Genomic DNA, 20,594 nt, shown 5'->3' with positions numbered 1-20,594 from the left:
ATACATGTTTATTCAAATTTAATATGAGAAACAATACTTCTAAGAAAATAAGTAAGAGCAACAAAAAAAAAAGAAAAAAATACATTAAAAAAGATATTTTTGTATTAAGGTTAAAATATTACGGTGTTATTTTTCTGATATATTTTGCATAATTTAAAACTCTCTTGCCTCCTTCTCAGTTCTCATTATCATCATTTTTTTCCTCTTCTTCTCACATTCTCATAATTCTTGTTTTATCCTTTTAGCTTATGTCAAGGTTAAGAAATTTTGGTATCTAAATTGAGAAACTTTTATGTCACAATTAAAAAATTTCAATATTATTTTTTGATAAATTCTGTATAACTCAAAACTCCTTCTCATGCTCCTCCCTTTCTTCATCTCCTTCTCATGCTCCTCCCCTTCTTCATCGTCATCATCTTATGTATTTTATCACAATCAGATGGTCAAATATAAAGGTTGTTTACAAGCCCATGAATACACACGAAGGCAGGAATTATAGTAGACTTGCAACTCCTTTATCTGATCGTGGAAGAGTTGATTCTCTATATTAATCTTTTGTGGCACGTTAGCTCTCATTCAGGCTGGATTTGGAACGCCAGGTCGAAGGGTTACACACTTACACTGCCAAAGAGGGGATATATGCAGCGGCAGAGTTGTTACATATTCAAAATGAGATTCAAACCGTGACGCTCCAGTTCCTTTAACAAACAAACACCCCAGTCCTCCCGTTCATTAGTGGCATTGGAGTCCCTTGCCTTAGGAACACCGTACACATACCACGACGTCTTGACGAGAAACTCAACCCATTCCTTTCTCTCAAACTCTCCATCACCTATATCCATGCTCATCAAAGTCCAATCCAAGTACTCTCTTACGCACCCTAAGTTTTAGCAAATCTTAGGAATTGGATAGAATGTTGGATCTATTTTTAGAAATGGACCAATTTAATTCAAACTAAAATTTATATGAATAAGTAAGAAAGAAAATTAAATTATAAAATGTTCTAGTAATAATGAATAGTGATTAATGATTATATACATTTACATTTTGCTATATACATCAATAGACTTTAAGCTGGGGACCCTGTCAAAATTTGGCTTTCAATCCTAGGTATCCACTCATAAAGGATATCATTCACTTGTTCTGGCACCTCATCGTGCGGACAATGGCCTGTAATGTTAGAAGTTTAAAAAGTTTGGATATCATTAAAAAATTAAAAGTTAACAATAGATGAACAAGTATAAAAAGTTATAGTTACCAGCATCCAATTCTTTAATTACAAGTCCATCGCAATGTTCTTTCAGTGTAGCCACCCTGGAACTGGAGTCAGAAATTGGATCTTTCATCCCCTGATAACAAAGAAATCAATAACAAGATACGAAGCTATACCAGAGATTAATTCACATACATATATCAACTTCAAATTTTCTTGCCATTAACGTTAGACTACCTGTATAATCAGAACCTTTTCCCTGAATTCTTCAATAAGAAAATTAAGAGGTATGGAAAGATTAAAACTGAAGATGCTTTCCACGACCACAGGAGAACCAGGATCATAAGACTTTTACATATGTAAGGAGATGGCAAAATGAGCCATGTATATACATCAGAATAATGCAAAACTCAAAGTGAAGCAAATTACTAAAAAGTAAAAGCCAAGAAGAAGAGGATACTGCTCTTAGCATTTTATTTATGAGCCAATCATCTGCTCTTTCTGTCCGCTGCATGCGAAGTTAAATGCCTCAGAACCAAGCAATATCCACACCAAAAATGTGAGACATAATTATACCTTTGAAACACTTACAGTTGGATAACATTTCTTAACTAACTCCTGAATCCGTAACCTCAAATATAGTAGAAGAACACGAGAGCCCAACCAGGAGGCGCCGGAAGTTTTTCTATCCTGAATAGGAAAGCATGTTATAGAACTCGGTAATTGAATTATTTTATAATAAATTATCAAGATTGTCATATTATTACAAGAAATGCTTTGAGAAATTATAAAATAGATTTGAATTAAATCTAATCAATCATACTAGGTGTGCATAAAAAATCAGACACCAAATCAGCAATTCATATAGAATACATATTAGAATACGAAATATACATATATACACATACATGTTGGCTGTGTGCGCATAGATATATCTAATCTAAGAAACAAACTTAACTTGGACCAAATCAATCACCCAAACCCCAACTTTCATTGATGCATTTCGCTCTTTCATTCTATTTTTAATTTGGTGAATAAAAAATCTAGTAATCCGCCCCAATCATTTAAAGCAGCAAAATAAATAGTCTCATGCAGAAGTCATTTTCCAGATAAATCAAACAGAAAAAAATCCATGTACTACTATGCTCCAAGTTCTATGGTATAGTTTCAGTTGTTCTGATTTACACTTACTTCAGGTAAAGGTATGTATGTATAACTAGGGACGACATTGCCAGCACTGTTGATTAGGACTACAGATTTGACCAAAACACTCCAAAGACAAGAAACAATGGATACGAAATAACCTGGAGTAAGAAAAACAATTATAAAATCATCAACAGCGGATGAAGAGACAAGTAGGAAAAAAAAAAAGAAATGCACCAAGCTACAAATTTCTGTGAGTGTGTAAGTGTGAAAAGGACAGATTTTTTTAGAGGAAGTACACCCAATTTATGTAATCATACCACCAATTGAGTTCCCGACAAGGTGGACAGGTTCACCCACAACATCAACAATAAAATCTCTCACTAGTTCGGCCCACAAGAGTTCAGTATACACAATATTTGGCTTTTCTGAATTGCCAAATCCTAACAATGTAATAGCCCAAACACGATTTCCAGCTCCAGCTAAACCATTTATGTTGTCACGGTAATGCTCTGCGAAAGCGCCAAATCCATGCACAAGAACAACAGCAGGGCCATCATTGCCAGCAACTGTATACTAACAAAACCAGTTTTTGGGTTCTTAATTCATTAAATTGACAAAAGAGAGTTGACTGGCCAATTGGAAATGAATCAATCGTTAAGTATGAGAAATCAGTTGAATACCTGAATAAGAAAACCATTCCATTTCCACATCCGTGTTGAGTGTATCCCATCATTATTTGTTTGATTTCTCAAAGCCATAAGCCAGTACCACTATGTTCCAAAACATTAAATGAATAGATCATGTGATAAGAAAGGTCAAGGCAAGTTTTCTGTTACAACTAATAAGAAATAACCAAATCAATAAGGCAGAAAAAAAAATTGTATTCTAATATAGCAAAATTGCTAAAACTAGCACCTCCTTTGAGCACACAGAATCAACTGCTCCTGCAATTGTGGTAGCTGAATATCCAAAGGGAGATATAAATCCTGCATTTCGTTCTCTCTCATATTTGATAGCTTCATAGTGTACACTTCTTCTAGATATAATGCCAAGGGAAAGAGCAGGACCAAAAAGTGCAATAAATGATGCTCCATTCCGACTTTCAGAAGCACGTACCTTTTCATGTATCCTGCACAGATTTAAAGGTGAAAAGACATTTCACTGTTCGTCTTTTTAAACTGACCTCTAGACTCCATACTCAAGACCCTAGAAGATATTAGCCAACAAATAATCACAAAAGCCAGGTTGTTACTACATACTCTTGCCAGTCTTCACGAGCTGTTCCCTCGAAATATCTCAAATATGCAGCCAAGGCATTTAATACATTGTTTGTTCCACCTCCTACAGCATTACCTTTTTGTGACAGGAAAACAGATTCATTTGATTTCTTTGACTGCAGTTGCCTAGAGTCATAACTTCCTTCACTGCTTTCACTAGACTTCATTATTTTATTCCGTAATAAGGTTTCAGCTGATGTCAACTTGATTGAGTTCCACCTCTCTCTCAATCTCCCTTGGTTGCTGGTAATGAAATTCTTTACATCATCATATACAGGAAGAGTACCTATTTCAATGAAAATCTATCATATGACTTTGGCCACTTTACAAGTGCAAGATGTTAAATGGATTAAAAAAAATGGAAAATATAATATCAAATACTCTTCCAAAAGAAGATTCATGACAAGTGACAAGAAAAGTCAACCACCACAGAACTCACCCCAGTCCAGTTCCATGTCTGCAGCAGGAAATTTTGACAGCTGAAGTGGTTCAGTTACAGGTAGTCGAAGTTTCTTAAAGTCATCATACGATGCAGGAAGATTTTGCAGAACCTATTGGATAGTGATAGAAACGACCAAATCAATTATCGACAAGTTAATAAAAGTAATCACCAATATAAATTCTTCAACTCTTGAACAATTTAGATAGCCAAAGAAGCCAAGAATCAATTGGATACCTACATTTACATCATAAAATGGAGTGTTCCATAATTCAATCCTAGGAGCACGTTCTCGAACCGTGACAGATTTCATACACTCCTTCACAACATCCAAAAGCAAGTACAATTCATACTCCACCTCTTGTTCTGCAAATACACAACTGGCATTCACCTGTTCCACCCTGGGCGATGAATTTGTTCAACAAAAGCAATTGATAATGCTTAATTCAAGAGCTCATTATGTACTTTGGCGGAAAAAAAGTTCTCATTATGCACGGACATGTATTGTGGAGTCATCAGTAACTAATCAACTAAGTAACTCACTATAAAAGTTAACTAACTGTGTAACTAATCAACTAAAGAAGTAACTAACTAACTGAAGAGTAACAACCTCAGATGCAAGCTGTTGTATGACGTGCTCTGCGTTCCCGAATCTAATCATGAGATTGGAGCCGCGTTCCTTCAAGGAGTTCCTCAAATCTTGCAGCGCGAACAGGAGCAGTTCCAGCATTTCATCAGAGAAACCTGCAATCAGCAATTCAACATGGTGAGATTTCATTCTTCGAAGGGAGTTAAGATCTGAAAGAGTGTTTCGGGCTTTCGGCGAATACTGACGAGAGAGGATACGGCGATCGAAGACGTAAAGAGGAAGGAGTGATTGGAAGCTAGGAGCAACGGTGAGGGCTGGGTGATCGTGGATTCGGAGGTCGTGCTTGAACCACACAATGGCCGTATTAGCAGTTTGCTGCGCACTCATTTTGAAGGAAGGAGAGCAGCGCCGAGTGTTTCGGGAGAAGGAAAGTGACGGAAAATGAGAAGGAAAATAAGGGAAAGAGAGGAGAGCCATTGGGAAAGAACCACAGAGGAAGAAGAACTCGCAAGTGAAGTGAAGTGGCTCCTGTCCTGTGAACTATAACTGTTTTAGAAAAATAAAAAAAATATTTAAAAATCCACGTGGAGGAATGTGTGTGAGTGAAGTGTCCATTTGTCATATTTTGGCTTGGGTTGAGGCTGTCAATTTTTGGGAAAGAATATATATATATATATATATATATATATTGTGACGGAGGAAAATTTGCAAATCATTAAATTGTTATTTGAATTATTATAATATTAGAATTTTTTAATTACGATATATTAATTATTTAAAAAAAATTATCCATATCAATTTCTAAAATTTTTAAAATGAGATTTTTTAATCTTTTAAATTTTAAAATATAAACAAAATTTAACTTATACTTCTATTAAAAAAAGAATTAAATGGCTAATAAAAATATTTTTAAAATTTAAAATAATAAAAAAAATTAAAATGTTCAAAAATTAAGAATACAGAGTAAAATCATTTTGGAAAAGTATGGAGAGATAATGAGAATACTAAACAATGTGAACAATGAATATATCGAATGTTCTATGTTGATTATTCTTAATTGGATGGTTATTTCTTTTTATTCGATTTACTCATGCATAGTTAATAATGGATAGATATGCATATGATTATCGTAATGTTATGATTTATGAGGTAATTTTAGGGTAGAGTGTTTTTTTATTTTATTAGGTCAATTTTAAAACTTATTGTTTATATCGATTACAAAAGTCATTATCTACTTAATAAAACTAAATTATTTTATATGCTCAAAAATCTTAAAAAACAAAATTTAATGATTTTACTTTTAATTTTTAAGAAATTTTTATTATTTTTATTTTAAATAATTTAATTAAATATTTAAATTATCTAATAATTTATATTTATTATGCTTGAATTTAGATATTTTAAATTTTAAATTTTTATTTTAAAAAATAAAATATAAATTTTTATTTATAAATAATAAAAAATTATATTTTATTTTTTAAAATAAAATTTAAAATTTAAAAAATTCAAATTGATTAGGCTTATGTGCAAGTACTGCGGGTTCAAGCAAATACGGCTAATATGTAACTGTAGCTCATTTATCTTATTAGATTCTGCATATCATAACACTGCTGTGGAGGTTGTGGGGCTGAATAGCGTAGTACTAATTTAACTGTTCTATTCCCACCTCCGACTAAGAATCTAAAAGGATAAAGATATTTGACGGCACAGGCGGTGGCGGCGGCATGTTGAGGTCTCTTAAGAGCGTTGGCAGAGTAGTTTCAAGGTCAAGGGAAAGTCTTGGTGTTCCTGTTACTCCTCCACGTAGTGATCCCTCTTCTTCTTCATCTTCTTCTCACAAAGAACAACTTTCATCATTATTAAACCCTCTCTCCTTCTCCTCCGCTCGATTTCTCTACGCTAAGAAACTATCCGCTTGTGCTGATGAGAGCGAGTGGGTTTGTGTTGATGGGTTTGAGCGCCATGGTGGTTACGTTATAGGCCCTGTTCCTTCTCACAGTGAAGTTGATCATGCTGTCTCTGCTCTCCAACAGTAAGCATGTCTTTATTTTCACTTTCTACTTTTCTTTGCTTTTCTTTTTATTTTGAAAACAATGAAATACTAAACAATCAGGTAAGGTGGAACAACGTTCCGCCCACGCTAAAATCAGCCACCAAATCCGTCAATATATATTTGTTTATAAATATATATTCTATTTACCTCATTTTTAAAGCGTATTCTATAAGGGTGGCTGATTGTTGGCGTATTGAAGTTGTAATTGCATAGTGGGAGTTGAGTGTTACCGTGTTTAATGTTGCAGGGTGTTTGCGGACCAAGTTTCTTCTTCAGATTCAAAAGTGTCTGACCCAGACTGGGAAGAACCCTCTTTGTCTTCATATAATTCAGCATCATTGCAACCTAACAATGCATATGATAGAGTTTATTATGCATTTCATTTGTTGAAGAATGATCCTTATGTTCAGGTCAATTCTTTTAGTCCTGTTAGTCTCAGTCAGAACCTCTTGTATGTAACCGCACACAAAAAGGAATGAAAGCTAAAAGCTTTTGCTTGATTATGTATGAAACTCCCTGTCATAATGTTCACTTCGTTAAAAATATATGCTTTTTCCGGAATCTAACATAGACAATATAAAGCAGTAACATGGTTCTGCTAGGAAAACACACTTAACTGTTACTAATTTAAATTATTACATGTATTTAACCCATTGTTGTTGTTGCTGCTGCAGAGAATGGTGAAGTCATTATCATCTGATAAAGTTGTTTGGGATGCTGTTCTGGAGAATGAAGCTGTGCGGGAATTGAGGGAGGCGATCTCGGCAGGTTGGTATTTAAGTCTGTCATAATTCATACTTGAACACAGATTAAGGTGTAGATGTGTCTGTAGTTCATGCTGATAATTGCTATTAGCTTCCATATCAGATGAGGAGGAGCATGATACTTCTGATGACGATGATGGTGATGACTCCTTCCATGCAAGAAATTTTGTTGTGAGGATATTTGAGAGTGCAAGAGCCATATTCAAGGAGATTATTGAGAAAATTACTAATTTAGTGAATAAGCTGTTTCAACTTATATTTAACGGGAGGACACATGCAAATGCAGAAAGCCTGGATGCTTTCAATGACAAGCTGAGAAATTCATTTATCCTTTCTATCATGGTCCTTATGTTTGTGCTGCTGACTCGAGCTCAAGCTAGGGCTTGACATAATTTGTCTAAACGAGATGTAGGACAGAAGTTTTGGATTGGGACTCGCTGTTTTATTCTTTTTCTGTTTTTTTTTGGGTCATTTCTCAGATAAAAATATTGTTTCATGCTTGAAGTATCAATTGTGTTTAGCATGAAAGCAATGCTAGCATTATTTTACAAATTTATGGTTAAATTATTGGGTGTTTTTGTCTTTATCTCTTTGGAGTTTGGACTTTTACATGTTAGCATTATTTTATGTGTGAAGTTAAATTATATTTTTACCATGGTATGATTGTTGTCTCAACATAAATGAGACATAGACATAGATACACAAGAGTACATATATATAAAAAGATACTAATTTCATATTGTATTTGATAAATTAGACAAGACAGAATACACAATTTATTATTATACTTATATTTTAATTTTACTCTTATTATTTTAGCATTTTAATGTCAGTAGAGGGCAGGATAAAATTGTAAAAGAATTGATGTTTCAAGTTGAAAATTTGTATCTCAATATTTTAGAGAGACACAAAATACATGTTTTTAATTGGTGCTTGTGTATGACTGTGTTTTTCATAATTTTGTTTTTTTTAAACAAATACCATACATGTACTTCTGTGTACTCTCGTATCTATAAATTTTGTTCTTTTTGTTTTCAAAAGTATTTTTTTGTTAAAGAAATGGACTAATATCTTGGTTGATTCTGTGATGCACTTCACAAAATACTATTTACCATACACCATTTATGTATAATGAAGAGTTGATGGCTTGTTCATGAACGACCAAAGTAGAGTTAGTTGCGAAACTGACCGTTTGGACACATTTCTTTTCACGTAGCTGGGATCTTTTTCAAAACAATAGATAAATAGTGCTTTAGTAAAGAAGATCCAAGAAGTGTTCCAATGAAATTGGGATGTGGAAGTCAGATTAACATAATGTACAATAAACTCCACAGATGACCTTATAGTTAAATAAACCTTGAAGTGAACTAGAAGTTATTCTACAGCGAGATTTAGTAGGGATATTTGCGGTGCGGTTTGGATCGGTTTTGAGTAAAAAACTCATCCGATCCAAACACTAATTTTACTTGCGGTGCGGTTTGGATCGAATGATTTTTTAAAAAAAATCCGATCCAATCCGATCCAATTTCAAGCGATTTAGATTGGATTGGATTTGTAGTTTTATACATTAAAAAAATTAAATACATTTAATAAGACTCAACATCAAATTTTAAATAATCAACATAAGTCTCAACAATATTTTAAAAAGTCAACAATAACATAACAATAGAAATAAAATTATAAGTTAGTTAAAATAAATAAATAAATAAATGACATTTTAAACATAAAATATTTATTGAATAATAATAATACGTAAATAATATAAAAATGTATAATAAATTGAACATGTTATAAGTATAATTGTAAATATAATAATAAAATAATAATATTATAGCACATTGTGCGGTTTGAATTAGATTGGATCGGTTATAAAAAGTAGATCCGAAATCTGATCCAATCCAGCGGTTTACAAAAAAACATAATCCAATCAAATCCAAATTAGTGCGGTTTTAATCGATTTTTAGTTTGGATTGGATTGGATGAGCGGTTTAATTTGAATCGGTTTGGATTTGAACACCCTAAGATTTAGTTACTGTTTATATAGCATGTGAATTTTTTCGTCTTTTATTTCTTCAGCCTGTTTCATGTTAACAAATTTGACTGTAATTTTATGCAATACCTGAATTGTTGTCTCTTCGTTCTAACTATTGGATATAAAAGACCAAATAAGCATTTGAGAATATTATCAACATCTTTCAATTATGCACTTCCTACATGGAATAATATTTTCAACCAAGCAATAGTAATTACACTCTTCATGTCATATCACAGTGCCTAAATCAATGTTCATTATCTAACTTGCTACTCTCAAGTCTCAATCAGTGGTGTTAATCACACGTATATTTACTCCCAATATCTCTTTTAACAAGTAACTGGGTACTTCCACTACCATGTCAATGATTGTTCTAACTTGACGGTGGATCATGGTATATTTACATTTTGTCTTCTTAGAGTTGAAGTGAATCAAGATCAGGGGTGACCACAGCATTTTTACCAAGCTGACCAAGAACACAGCACTCTTTCTTTTTAGTGTTCATCACTGCAGCATATTGCAAAATTTGAGAATTTGAGCCTGGAGATACCTGCATTAGAAACAAAAATTACATATTGATAAGATGTCAAATGCAGTAACTGAAAAACACATTGCGTGCACTTACATCAAATAGGTTTTCTCCTATTTTCAACTTGACTGCTCCACTATTGTATATCATAATTTTTCCCACATGTCCCGTCGGCAATCCTTCCAAGGGAGTACCCTCTTTCTTTCCAGGCTCTTTGGAAGCAGTTGATGTACCAACTTTCTCCTTCCCCTTCCTACTCCCCGTCGGCTTTTCGAAAGGTAGAACAGGAGGAAACTTGAACAAAATCATCTTTTGTTGGTCACTCTTCTCCTGTTGAAAAATTTACTCTGTTCATTATATTTATATAACAGTTTCTGCTGTATAAATTATAATGATTGTAGAATTACTTCATCAAATGTCATCTGAGAGTACTTACGTTGAGGCCAAGTTCCTCAGCAGCATTGATTTTATTTTCGTCATACTCCACACTTGCTGCAGCTTCCCCAAATTCTTCCTCGTCAAGAATTTCTAACAGATTTAAAACCAATACATGCTGCTGTCAATGCTAAAAAACTTGTGTTCCTTGGCACCTTATCTTTCTATTTGATGAATATTCATTCTGATCTTAGATCATTTGTTAATGTATATAAAAGCATACCTGGATCTCCAGAATAGGGCATTCGCAGGGGAAGACTAGTAGGATAGTAAGAGTGTTGATAATCCTGTAGTTAAGTGAAAGATTCAGATTCTTATACTTGCGACAAAGATGCTGATGAGAACTAAAATAAAATGAGTGATGACAGTTTCTCACCCATGGTTCCTTGTGCTCTCTTTTACTTTTCCTTTCTGATTTGTTCATGGTTTCCTCAACATCATACATAAAAGTATCACTTTTATCATCTTCAGCACTTGAAGGAAGTGTTAAAGCATTTAAATCTTCGGAAGACGAGCCGCCTCTTTTACCATATGTCTGAAGCATAGGCGATGAACCATCTCCTGGACCAAATGCAACTTGACTTGCTGCAAAATTTACATAGAAAACAAGATGAAAGTATTGACTATGAAAATAACAAGCAATTGAACTATGACTTTTATCATCTTCAGCAATTGAAGAAAGTATTAAAGCAAGATCATTAGAAAAGTCTTCGAAAGACGAGCCGCTACTTTTACCATATCTCCGAAGCATAGCTGAAGAACTATCTCCAGGACCAAATGCAACTTGATGACTTGCTGCAAAATTTACATAAAAAACAAGATGAAAATATTAACTATGAAAATAACAAGCAGGGCATATAAAAATTTAACCAATCAAGGTGTTCAATACATTTTCTTGCAGCCAATCCACTCAACTAGTATTTCCATGGTAAGATGACCATAAAGCTGTATTGTTCTGATCTTTTACCTCTTCAACACAACAGTTATCTTATAACTTGAAAAACTTTCTACATCTATCACAAATGTTTCCCTAAAGCTATGCATATTTCAGGAATATGTCTTTCATGTTTTCATCAGCCTTTTGGCTTGATATATAGATGAACAATAATATTTAGAAAATTTCAGCAAAAAGTTACATTTTGTTTCAGTTTTAGGTGTGCGTCTTGCAATATTTTCCTGCAAATGAAGAAAATAAAGGAAGTCAATCTCATTTTATCAAAGGAAGGGGGAAAGAGATTTATGATGTCAATTTAAAAGAACAGTATTCAAATATTCATTATTAGCGTTTCATGAATGCTTTCCAACAAAAGCATAAGCCTATAGTGTAAAGTTGTTTTACACATGCATTAAATTACATATCACCACGTCAACAAAAATAACTACTTTCAAAAACCAACGTGTGAATGGTCATACAAAGGAACGAACATGATTGAACAACGATATAAAATGGTTTAAGTGCATCAAAATTAAACCCTTATAATAATATCCATATAACAATAGCATTTGCCGTGGAAGTTAAAGAGTAACGTGTTAGTGATCTTCAAAGAACATTCACCTTTTTAAAGCTTGCATACTTGCAGTTCTACACTTGATTTTAAGATCTAACTAAGAAAACCTAAAAGATTGGGGATTTCTTTCTTCTTTATTTTTTAAAAATAAAAAAATAAAAAGAAAAAGCAGTCAAACTGTAAACATACATTATAACAAATCATTAGTTTTTATTTTATAGTTTTGTGTTTCCTAAAATAATAAGCAGTCAAGATTCAAGATTGTGATACATTTTTCTTTTTTTTTGTCAGAAAAGAAATAAAAAATAAATAAAGCGTGTTTATCTTTCAATAATGATGGTATCATATCCTAAAATTTTGTTATGTTTTTTTTGCTTCCCCTCTTTATTCATTCAATTTCTAAATCGAAGATTCAATTAAAGGTATTTACCCTAAATAGACAACTAAAAACTATATTTTATTCAAAATGAAACTAAATTAGTAAATCTTTAAATGGAAAGGGTTTTTATTTTATTTATTTTTATGATGTTTAGGACAAAAAGAAAATTGAAAGAATTAGTATTTCAAGTTAGAAATTTGTGTCTCAACATTTTAGAGAGACACAAAATACATGTTTTTAATAGTTGGTATTGCTTGTGTATGACCGTTCCAGTAAACAAACACCATACATGTACTCCCGTATCTATATTTTAATGGACATATGTACCAAAAACAAAAGCGGTCTAAGTCTTGACTTTCTTTAGTTCTTTCTATTACATCTTTTTTTTTTCTTTTATTCTTTCCTCCTATGAGCTTGCTAATTTGTTGTTAGTCTGTTACGGGAATGTACTGATATCTAATTATTATTTTCACTGAACTCTCATGACTCTGATTTTCTCTGTAACCAAACAAAAAATAATTAAGAAAGGCTATTAATTAAATTAAACAGAACAGAAACATAAATTTTCACCGTCGTTCAAGAAATGGAAAGACTAGAGAGGATTACTTACATTCCAACGACGCAAGAGGGATTTATCCTCTTCGGGATTTTGTTGTTGTCCTTCAGCATCTCTCCTGCATCGCAAATTCAAAACAATTTCCACTAATTAGAAACAATGAACGAACTAATGAATTTATCGTTCGTTTGGAGTAAAGATGGCTGAGAATTTCAATTCCAAAATTGAACTAACTAACGTACCTGTGGGAAGCAGTGGTTTTGGGCTTCCTTTTGGGTGGAGGATTGGGGGTGAACTTCATCTGCGCGCAGAAATGAAAAAATAAAAATGAATAAAAGTTATGTAGAGTTGATCTGAGAGAGTTTGGCGTTTGAAATTTACCTTCCGAGGAGCTCGAGGAGGATCTTGATCCATGACGGAGAAGATGAAGCGCCAAAAAGATTATTTTTCGCAAAAAGTGAGACTCGAACTCGGAGTAAATGAATTGCTATATGATGATTCAACCACTTCACTTAAATTGTCGGATGATTAGGGTTTTCACTTTTAATATATATAATTAATTTTAAGTGGTGACAATTCAACTCTCAGACCGCAACTCTAATGGTGTGTTTGTTTGAAGTGAAAATGGGAGGAAAGAAAAGGAAAGGAAAGAAGTTGGAAGGAAAATAATTATTTTTCTTTGTTTGGTTGAAGAGAGAAATGGAAGAGGAAAAAAATGAATGGAAAAATATTGGTACGACCTACCAATTTTCTTTCCCTCCAATAATGGAGAGAAAATGAAGAGAAAACTATTTATCTCTCTCTACTTCCAATATTACCCCTTTACTTTTTTCAATATATTTTATAATATAAAAGTAAAATTGTCTTTTTATACTATTTCTTTCCTTCTTATTTTCCTTTCATCCAAACACATTTAAAAAAAATAAAAATTCACTTAATTTCTTTTCTTTTCTTTCTTTTCTTTTTATTTCTTTCCTCTCTATTTAACCATCTCACCTAAAAGTAACTCGCAGAATGTCTTAATTAGAATAGAGATTATAAGCCCCTTCTCCTTATGAGGGGTGAAGAAAACCGATTGTTGCTATCTCGCTCATATTGACTTTCTAACCCTCCTTATTCAGAAAGATCACAACGCCAATGATTCCAGACTTCGCAGCTTTGATTGAATTATTTTTAATTTACATAATTTAATAAATGAAGTAAATAATGATTTTTTGGAACCATTAATTTTGTTTTCCAAACCTCACCATGTTAATTGGTCAGTCTAAGATACTACAGAATTGATTGAATAAATATTCAAGTTAATTTCTTAATTTTTAACTTATCCAATTTAGTGTGAGTTGGGACTAACATTTGTAAACGGAAATTTCTATAAAATTGATTTTGAAAATTAATTTTGATCAAAAGTGAATTGGTATTAATGTGGTTTATATTTAATAATTTTTATTCAAAATAAATTATTTAAATTAAATATTATTTGAATTATATCATTAAAAATTATTCTGAGATAAAAAATTATAGAAAATAACATAAATTTAAATAATTATTTTATGTTATTTTATAATTTTATTTTAAATATTTAAATAAATTTTATTTTTTTAATAATTTCAGTACTCTTTAGTACTCTAATAGAATTAATAAAATTATAATACAAAGCAAAAAAACATTCCATACAAAATAATAATAATAATAACAATAAAAAAATTCATATAAACAAGAAGTAATAGAAGTTTTATAAAAAAATAATAATAATATGCATAAGAGAGTAAACGAAAAAAAATTATTATAAAAAGAACTAACAAAAGTAAAAAACTAAACGCAAAAACTAGAATTTATAAACATGGGTTGAAAGACAAAAAAAAAAAAAAAAATTAACAAACATAAAAATAAGATGAGACTAGAGCAAGATCTGTTCCACCCTCTCCCAGTGCTTCTGGCTCTTCCTCTTGAAGAGGCCGTGGAGGCAAGCAAGATCAAAGGTGAGACCAGAGTGAGATCTGTTCAGATGCACCGGAGACATCACCCTACTATCGAGGTTGGAGAGGTGAGAAGGTAGAAAGGGTAGAATAAAAATTCAAAAAATTAGATGAGACTATTTCAGAAATAAAATAGTATTAAAATTTTAGTTTTGGTTTCAAAAAATTTCAGATCTGTCTCTATTTTCTAGAAGTACTTAATAAGGGACTAAAATTTTGAAGACAAAGACTAAAATTTTAGCTTCAAACTACCAAACACAATACTGATCCTTAACCTCAAAGTAAACACTACCTAAAAGTGCAACTTATTCTTCAAACCCTTTCTCTTCTCTTCCCAATCAAAACATCAACTCACAAATACTGCAAAACAATCATGTTCAACACTCAAAATAAATCGCATTTCAAGAATCTTGAGGACAGCCCATATTACATTTAGTGTCAGGTGTTAACACGTTTCTGAGAATGGAAACACCAAATCCACTGAGCAATTGATAGTTCACATCTTAGATAGTACTAGAAAGGTGGACATAGTACCTATTAACCATTAGGAGGGCTTCCAGAACCTACATATTTACCTCGACAGACCAACAAACTAGAAAAACGAAAGGCCTATTTGATTTGCACTTTTTTTTAAGATTTTGTAAATGAACAAAAAAAAAAGTAAAAACAGAATTTTAGATTTTTTACTACTTTTCTTTTTTCTTTAGAGAATCTTAAAATTAGAAAACATTGAAAACGAAAATGAAAACGCAAACTAAATAGGCCCTAATATGACTGGAGGATTTCATGACAATAATTTAACATTTAATTGTTGGCGACCATAAAGCTTTATATCCCAGCGGCATTACAATTCAATTGTTCATTTTAATCCAAAAAGAACAGATAAAGGAGTTTTCTACAATACTATGATCATCTACTATATCTTATCTTCACCCAGCAACACAGCTAAATGAAGCATGTGAAAACGACTCAAAACCCTACCAACAATCAATTTCATCTCAGCCTCGATCTTATGCCCAACAATATTTGCCCTCCTCACAGGACCATATGAATGATCACCTCAGAACAAATGGGAAACTTCATACTTGCCTGTATCATCATCATACAAGAACTTGGTGTTCATAACACCGTGTCAGCTTAAGTTCAATTGAGGAGAAATGTGGAAAGGACACCAAATTTTGACATTCAACATGCCAAAAAACCTAAAAAATGTTTGAAATCTTTTACCTGCCACACTGCAACTGTTAAATATATACATTTTTTTTAATTATCTTGTAAACCAACCCGAAATATGCCCAAAATGAAATGACAAGGCATGATTTACCTTCAGGAAGGAGGTGTATGATTAAAGGCATCTAAAAGGCAGCTTCAGCACCAAGCCATTATGAGACTTAGGGCCATCAAAAACAAATGATTTAGTCTCATCATAAAAACTACAAGTCAGAACTCAGAATCAGCTCTGAATGAACTCAATAAACCAAGAATGACAAAACAAATTTATCAATGAAACACCAGGAACCAGCTGCCATAGAAGTTCGGACAAACTTTCAGAATGAGACATTAGAAACCAGACATTAATGTATAAATCAATAAAATACCAAAAGAAAATAATTAAGACGGTGTTAAGTCCTACACAACAAAAAGAGATTAATAATAATCATGACAATAATAAGCTCTGATGTTGTGTCTACTGTATGAAGACTTTTCTCAACTTCTAGCCCAAAACTCTGCAAAGTTCATAAGAGTACACAGCAAGGTTAAAGTGAGTCCCATACTTCGAAGAAAGACATGGCAAGAGGTTAGAGCTCCAAGAAACATCAGGCCTGTACAATGTTGCATCATAACAATGAGGTGTTAACAAAGACAAAATCTTGATTAAATATAATAGTAAAAATATAAAAAGCCATAGCTAATATTGCAAGTTGTTTTAAACCACTTGAAAAGTAGAAATTAAAAAAAAGGTATACAACACTAAAGACACAATACAAGAGAGCTGGAGCTGAAATAAATCAAATTTAAAGTATGTGGATATCACATATACTTACAAAATCATACCAGTTTGCCCATCCCTCTGTAAGGGCCCTTCAGATATACAAAAGCCCAAGTGGAAGCAAGTTAACAAAGAGAGGTGAATAAGTTGATTTACATAATTAATTAAATTAGTTTAATTATCATCCTTGTGTGTGTGTGTTTCATTTGGTCCGTTGGTGTGAATTTGGGAGACGGGAGGGAGGGGGAGAAAATCAGGGAGTTCAGAGATGGCCCTCTATTTTTTTCTGAAACACTTCAAGGAAAACACCACTTATATATATCCATTGGGGGTCCAAGCTGCAGATGAAAATCGCAACTCAAATGCAAAACAGCAGCATGTAACCATGAATATGACCACACCGAATAATTTGGTATAATTAATTTTTTTATATCAATATTCATGAGTTACTAGGGCAAGCTGAAATCCAGAAGGGAAAGCTTACTAAGAACCTGTTTCCAATTAAAGTAAATCCAAACAAGTAATGGTTTTCTCAGGATGCTCATCAGCTGAAAGAGCTACAGTACATGAGTCACAAGAAGCTTTTATGTGAATTAAAAAACGACATGGACTTATGACTAAATGCAAAGTAAGCTATACATCAGATGTAAAAAGCAAGTTAGCAATTGAATTATAGATTCAATCAAATATAACATTCATATGGGCCAAAAATGGAGATGACACACGCACCTTTGGAAATCAATTCCAACAAAACTAGATCATTTCATCTCTGCCATGAACTTCTCATACTCTGAATCTGCAGCCGATGAAGCAGGCGGAGGAATTGGTGGATTTGTGGCCCAAGGCACATTGCCTATTCCCTGTGATTGATCTGCACCATATGTTGTCTTCTCTGCAGATGAAGCAGGAGGTGGTACCGGAGGATTACTGGCCCAAGGCACATTCCCAATGTGGGACTGGTCTGAAGTAGAGGGAGGTCCAGGCGCAGAAGGGGGAGGTGGTGGAGGAACTGCATTGTAGTATGGAGGATAACCATATGATGCAGGGTAAGTAGGTTGAGGTGGTGGAGGCATTGAAGGCACCGAGTTCCCATATATAGAGGGTACAGACTGAGTAGTGGTACTATTGTCAGACTGCACTCCAGGAGGGTAACTCTGCTGAACTTCACTGCTGGATGCAGGTTGGGATGTGGCACCAGGAGGGCCTGTCTGGACAGGCGGATATTGAACACCATAGGGAGGCAGAGGCTGGCCTTGCATAGGAGGATACATTGTTGACCCAGGAGGAGGTGGTGCATAAGCAGCATATGGAGGTGGAGGAGGAGCAGGAGGACCCCACGGAACAGGGGTACCACCATAACTTGGAGGGGGCGCACTACCAATTGGACCACCAGCAGCATATTGCTGGGATGGATAGGCACCAAGTGGCTGGCTTGGAACAGGATAAGTGGGCACAGAAGATGCTGGAGGACCAGGAGGTACAACAGGCTGAGGAGGCTTACCAGCAACTCTCACAGCAATGGTTCGGCCCTCAAGGCGATGACCATTCATGGCCGAAATTGCATTATTTGCCATTTGAATATCAGCATACTTCACAAATCCATATCCTTTACTTAAACCTGACACTCGATCCTTGATAACTTTGGCCATAACAATCTCACCAAATTGTTGAAACAGTTGGATCAAACCATCATCATCAAGAGTGGGTGGCAAATACCCAATGTACAAATTTGTATCATCAATTTCCTTTTTAATCGTAGCAGAACCTAAGCCAGGGTGTGCTGTACTACCACCAGTTGAAGCAGCACTGTTGTTTGCCCAAGGAGGATTACTTGCAGAGTTGCCAGGACCAATCGCTAGCGTAGGAGTTTGCTTTGTTGCAGATTCAGGAACAGTACCTCCCAACTCTGCCAGGAAGTTCTGATACTCATCGTCCATCTTCTTCCCAGTAGCACCCTTTACCGGGCAATCGATGCTTGGATGTCCACCATCGCCACAATGCTTACAGACAACCTCGCTCTTAAATGTTGAAGTCCTTGTAGGACAAGCATATTGACGATGACCAGGTTCACCACACAATCGACAATACTCTTCGTCCCTAATCGTCCCATTTAAGGCTGCAAGTTCCCTAAGCTGTTGCCTCTTGTGCTCATTTAATACCTCATCCACAGGTTGCAAGAGCTTCTCCACCATACCCGCAGCAGCATCAAGCGATTCCTGTGTCTCTGCCTCCACTAAAACATGCAAATCCTCATTCTCCGAAGGATCAGGTTTTAAATCCCTCTTCTGTTGCAGCCTACCTTCTTTCACTGATCCTTTACCCCGAATCACAATTTTAGCACCAGTTTCTTTCTCCATCCGCTTCTGCGTGTTACCTCTAGGGCCAATAATCAGCCCTATGAAATTGTAACCAGGGTATTCTTTCATCGGTATAAAGAGCTTCTTCTGAAGCTTTGGAGGCCTATAATCAGCTGGAGGCTTAAAGGCAGGGTTTTTCTTAATAATCTGAGATATAATCTCCTGCCTCTCCTTCTGCAATCTCTCACGAGCACGATACTCCCTAGTGTTAATCCTAATTCCCATGTTATCATATATAGGTTCAGGTGAAGGGGATCGAGCACCTTCAGGGCGATCATCTAAAGGCAAACCCGATTGCAACATTCTACTAATCTCAAGTAGCCTACTATTCAAAGCTTGAATCTCAGGATCGAATTCAATACCTCCCATGAAATCAGGAAGCTGAATCACTGGCTTCGGATCGTCATCAGCCCACCGCGACTTCCTCTTCCTCACTTTGGTGCCAGAATCGGCATCGCCACCGCCACAGCTGTTGCTCTGGTCGTTGGAATCAGGCTGCGGGTCCCACCGGCTCCTACGTCGGCGCCTGCTGGTTGTCTCTTCCTCGCCGCCGGATTGGTCCTTGTCGGTGCCACTGCGGGTGGTGGTACCGGTCAACCCGTTCTCGGATATCAAAGGTTTGGCGACCTGAGGCGGGTAATTCACATCAGCACCGACGGCTGCCTGGCCGTTCTCCGATGTGTTCGGGTGGCCAGGGTCAGTAGTGTTGGCAGCATCTGAATAGTGAGGTTCGGAATTGTGAAGATGCAAGGATGGATCGTATGAATTCAGGGTCTCTGATGAAGAAAGCGGAGGCGTAGGGTTAGGGTTGGAATCGATAGCCTCCATGGATTGCAGAGAAAGAGAGAGAGAGAGAGAGAAGGGTTAGGGTTTTAATTCGAAGATGTGGAAAGAAGAAGAATATAGATTCAAGATTGTCGTATACTCGTATGCGAAGCAAGATGAGAAACTCTCTTCTTATCTGAGATTAGATTATTACAAAAGGGTACAAAACGCTGCGACTCGGGTTTATTTATATATATATAATATATATATATGAGCGCCCGCTTTTCTAAATTAATTTTATTTTTTATTAATATATCATTTATTCTTTAGATTTATTATATAAATATTTTTTTGTTTTAATATTAAAGTAATTTTATTTATATTATATTTTATTAAAATTTAAATTATTATAAAAAAATTTTAAAAAATTAAATTATAAAAGCACATAATAAAAAGGTATATATATTATAAAAAGATATAATTCAAAAAATAATGATAATAATATTATCTTAATTCAAAAAGAGTATATATAAACTAAAATATATGTTAGTTATTTACGAAAGATAATTTTAATTAAATGTCATAA

At 34.3% G+C, this 20,594-nt stretch overlaps 4 protein-coding genes across 7 annotated transcripts; 1 reads left to right on the top strand and 3 right to left on the bottom strand.

Moving 5' to 3' along the window:
• Positions 1-1,000: 1,000 nt before the first annotated feature.
• On the bottom strand, positions 1,001-5,163 carry LOC130969795 (uncharacterized). Its single transcript, XM_057895685.1, has 14 exons — positions 4,910-5,163; positions 4,686-4,819; positions 4,317-4,466; positions 4,076-4,187; positions 3,619-3,922; positions 3,275-3,488; positions 3,040-3,129; positions 2,677-2,932; positions 2,405-2,517; positions 1,805-1,903; positions 1,674-1,721; positions 1,451-1,561; positions 1,259-1,349; positions 1,001-1,170 (listed from the first exon to the last, which is right to left on the bottom strand). The coding sequence occupies exons 1-14, from the start codon at positions 5,139-5,141 to the stop codon at positions 1,070-1,072; spliced, it is 2,055 nt and encodes a 684-aa protein (XP_057751668.1). The 5' UTR covers positions 5,142-5,163; the 3' UTR covers positions 1,001-1,069.
• A 1,104-nt stretch (positions 5,164-6,267) lies between these two features.
• On the top strand, positions 6,268-8,045 carry LOC130970531 (uncharacterized). 2 transcript variants are annotated; one of them, XM_057896646.1, is made up of 4 exons: positions 6,268-6,696; positions 6,965-7,127; positions 7,392-7,485; positions 7,585-8,045. In XM_057896646.1, exons 1-4 carry the CDS (start codon positions 6,389-6,391, stop codon positions 7,866-7,868), a joined length of 849 nt encoding a protein of 282 aa, XP_057752629.1. In that variant the 5' UTR covers positions 6,268-6,388; the 3' UTR covers positions 7,869-8,045. The 2 variants fall into 2 exon arrangements, with proteins under 2 accessions (XP_057752629.1, XP_057752628.1); XM_057896645.1 differs by having other exon boundaries at positions 7,573-8,045.
• A 1,607-nt stretch (positions 8,046-9,652) lies between these two features.
• On the bottom strand, positions 9,653-13,401 carry LOC130969557 (uncharacterized). Of its 2 annotated transcripts, none has more exons than XM_057895334.1 (10): positions 13,302-13,401; positions 13,163-13,221; positions 12,975-13,038; positions 11,614-11,653; positions 11,207-11,272; positions 10,854-11,062; positions 10,701-10,764; positions 10,479-10,570; positions 10,139-10,372; positions 9,653-10,063 (listed from the first exon to the last, which is right to left on the bottom strand). In XM_057895334.1, exons 1-10 carry the CDS (start codon positions 13,332-13,334, stop codon positions 9,929-9,931), a joined length of 996 nt encoding a protein of 331 aa, XP_057751317.1. In that variant the 5' UTR covers positions 13,335-13,401; the 3' UTR covers positions 9,653-9,928. The 2 variants fall into 2 exon arrangements, with proteins under 2 accessions (XP_057751317.1, XP_057751318.1); XM_057895335.1 differs by having other exon boundaries at positions 9,654-10,063; positions 11,213-11,272; positions 13,302-13,396.
• Positions 13,402-16,369: 2,968 nt separating this feature from the next.
• On the bottom strand, positions 16,370-20,215 carry LOC130970683 (splicing factor-like protein 1). Of its 2 annotated transcripts, XR_009082094.1 has the most exons (3): positions 17,616-20,215; positions 16,942-16,978; positions 16,370-16,719 (listed from the first exon to the last, which is right to left on the bottom strand). XR_009082094.1 is itself a non-coding variant. In XM_057896842.1 (2 exons), exon 1 carries the CDS (start codon positions 20,069-20,071, stop codon positions 17,645-17,647), a length of 2,427 nt encoding a protein of 808 aa, XP_057752825.1. In that variant the 5' UTR covers positions 20,072-20,215; the 3' UTR covers positions 16,370-16,719; positions 17,616-17,644. The 2 variants fall into 2 exon arrangements, 1 of the variants encoding a protein (XP_057752825.1); XM_057896842.1 differs by lacking the exon at positions 16,942-16,978.
• Between the last annotated feature and the right edge of the window lie 379 nt (positions 20,216-20,594).

This window comes from Arachis stenosperma, chromosome 3 (assembly GCF_014773155.1).
Source record: "Arachis stenosperma cultivar V10309 chromosome 3, arast.V10309.gnm1.PFL2, whole genome shotgun sequence".
NCBI classification, from domain to species: domain Eukaryota; kingdom Viridiplantae; phylum Streptophyta; class Magnoliopsida; order Fabales; family Fabaceae; genus Arachis; species Arachis stenosperma.
Note: the sequence above shows the minus strand (reverse complement) of the source record. Positions and strands in the feature narration are given on the sequence as shown.

Coding starts and splice junctions, on each gene's coding strand:
- LOC130969795 (XM_057895685.1), bottom strand. CDS start 5,141: ATGGCTCTCCTCTCTTTCCCTTATTTTCCTTCTCATTTTCCGTCACTT. Junction 3,130..3,274: donor ATTCTGTGTGCTCAAAGGAG/GTGCTAGTTTTA, acceptor TTTGGAACATAG/TGGTACTGGCTTATGGCTTT. Junction 2,933..3,039: donor GGAATGGTTTTCTTATTCAG/GTATTCAACTGA, acceptor TGGTTTTGTTAG/TATACAGTTGCTGGCAATGA.
- LOC130970531 (XM_057896645.1), top strand. CDS start 6,389: ATGTTGAGGTCTCTTAAGAGCGTTGGCAGAGTAGTTTCAAGGTCAAGG. Junction 6,697..6,964: donor GCTGTCTCTGCTCTCCAACA/GTAAGCATGTCT, acceptor TTAATGTTGCAG/GGTGTTTGCGGACCAAGTTT. Junction 7,486..7,572: donor GAGGGAGGCGATCTCGGCAG/GTTGGTATTTAA, acceptor AATTGCTATTAG/CTTCCATATCAGATGAGGAG.
- LOC130969557 (XM_057895334.1), bottom strand. CDS start 13,334: ATGGATCAAGATCCTCCTCGAGCTCCTCGGAAG. Junction 13,222..13,301: donor CTCCTCGAGCTCCTCGGAAG/GTAAATTTCAAA, acceptor TTCTGCGCGCAG/ATGAAGTTCACCCCCAATCC. Junction 10,765..10,853: donor GAGAGCACAAGGAACCATGG/GTGAGAAACTGT, acceptor ACTTAACTACAG/GATTATCAACACTCTTACTA.
- LOC130970683 (XM_057896842.1), bottom strand. CDS start 20,071: ATGGAGGCTATCGATTCCAACCCTAACCCTACGCCTCCGCTTTCTTCA.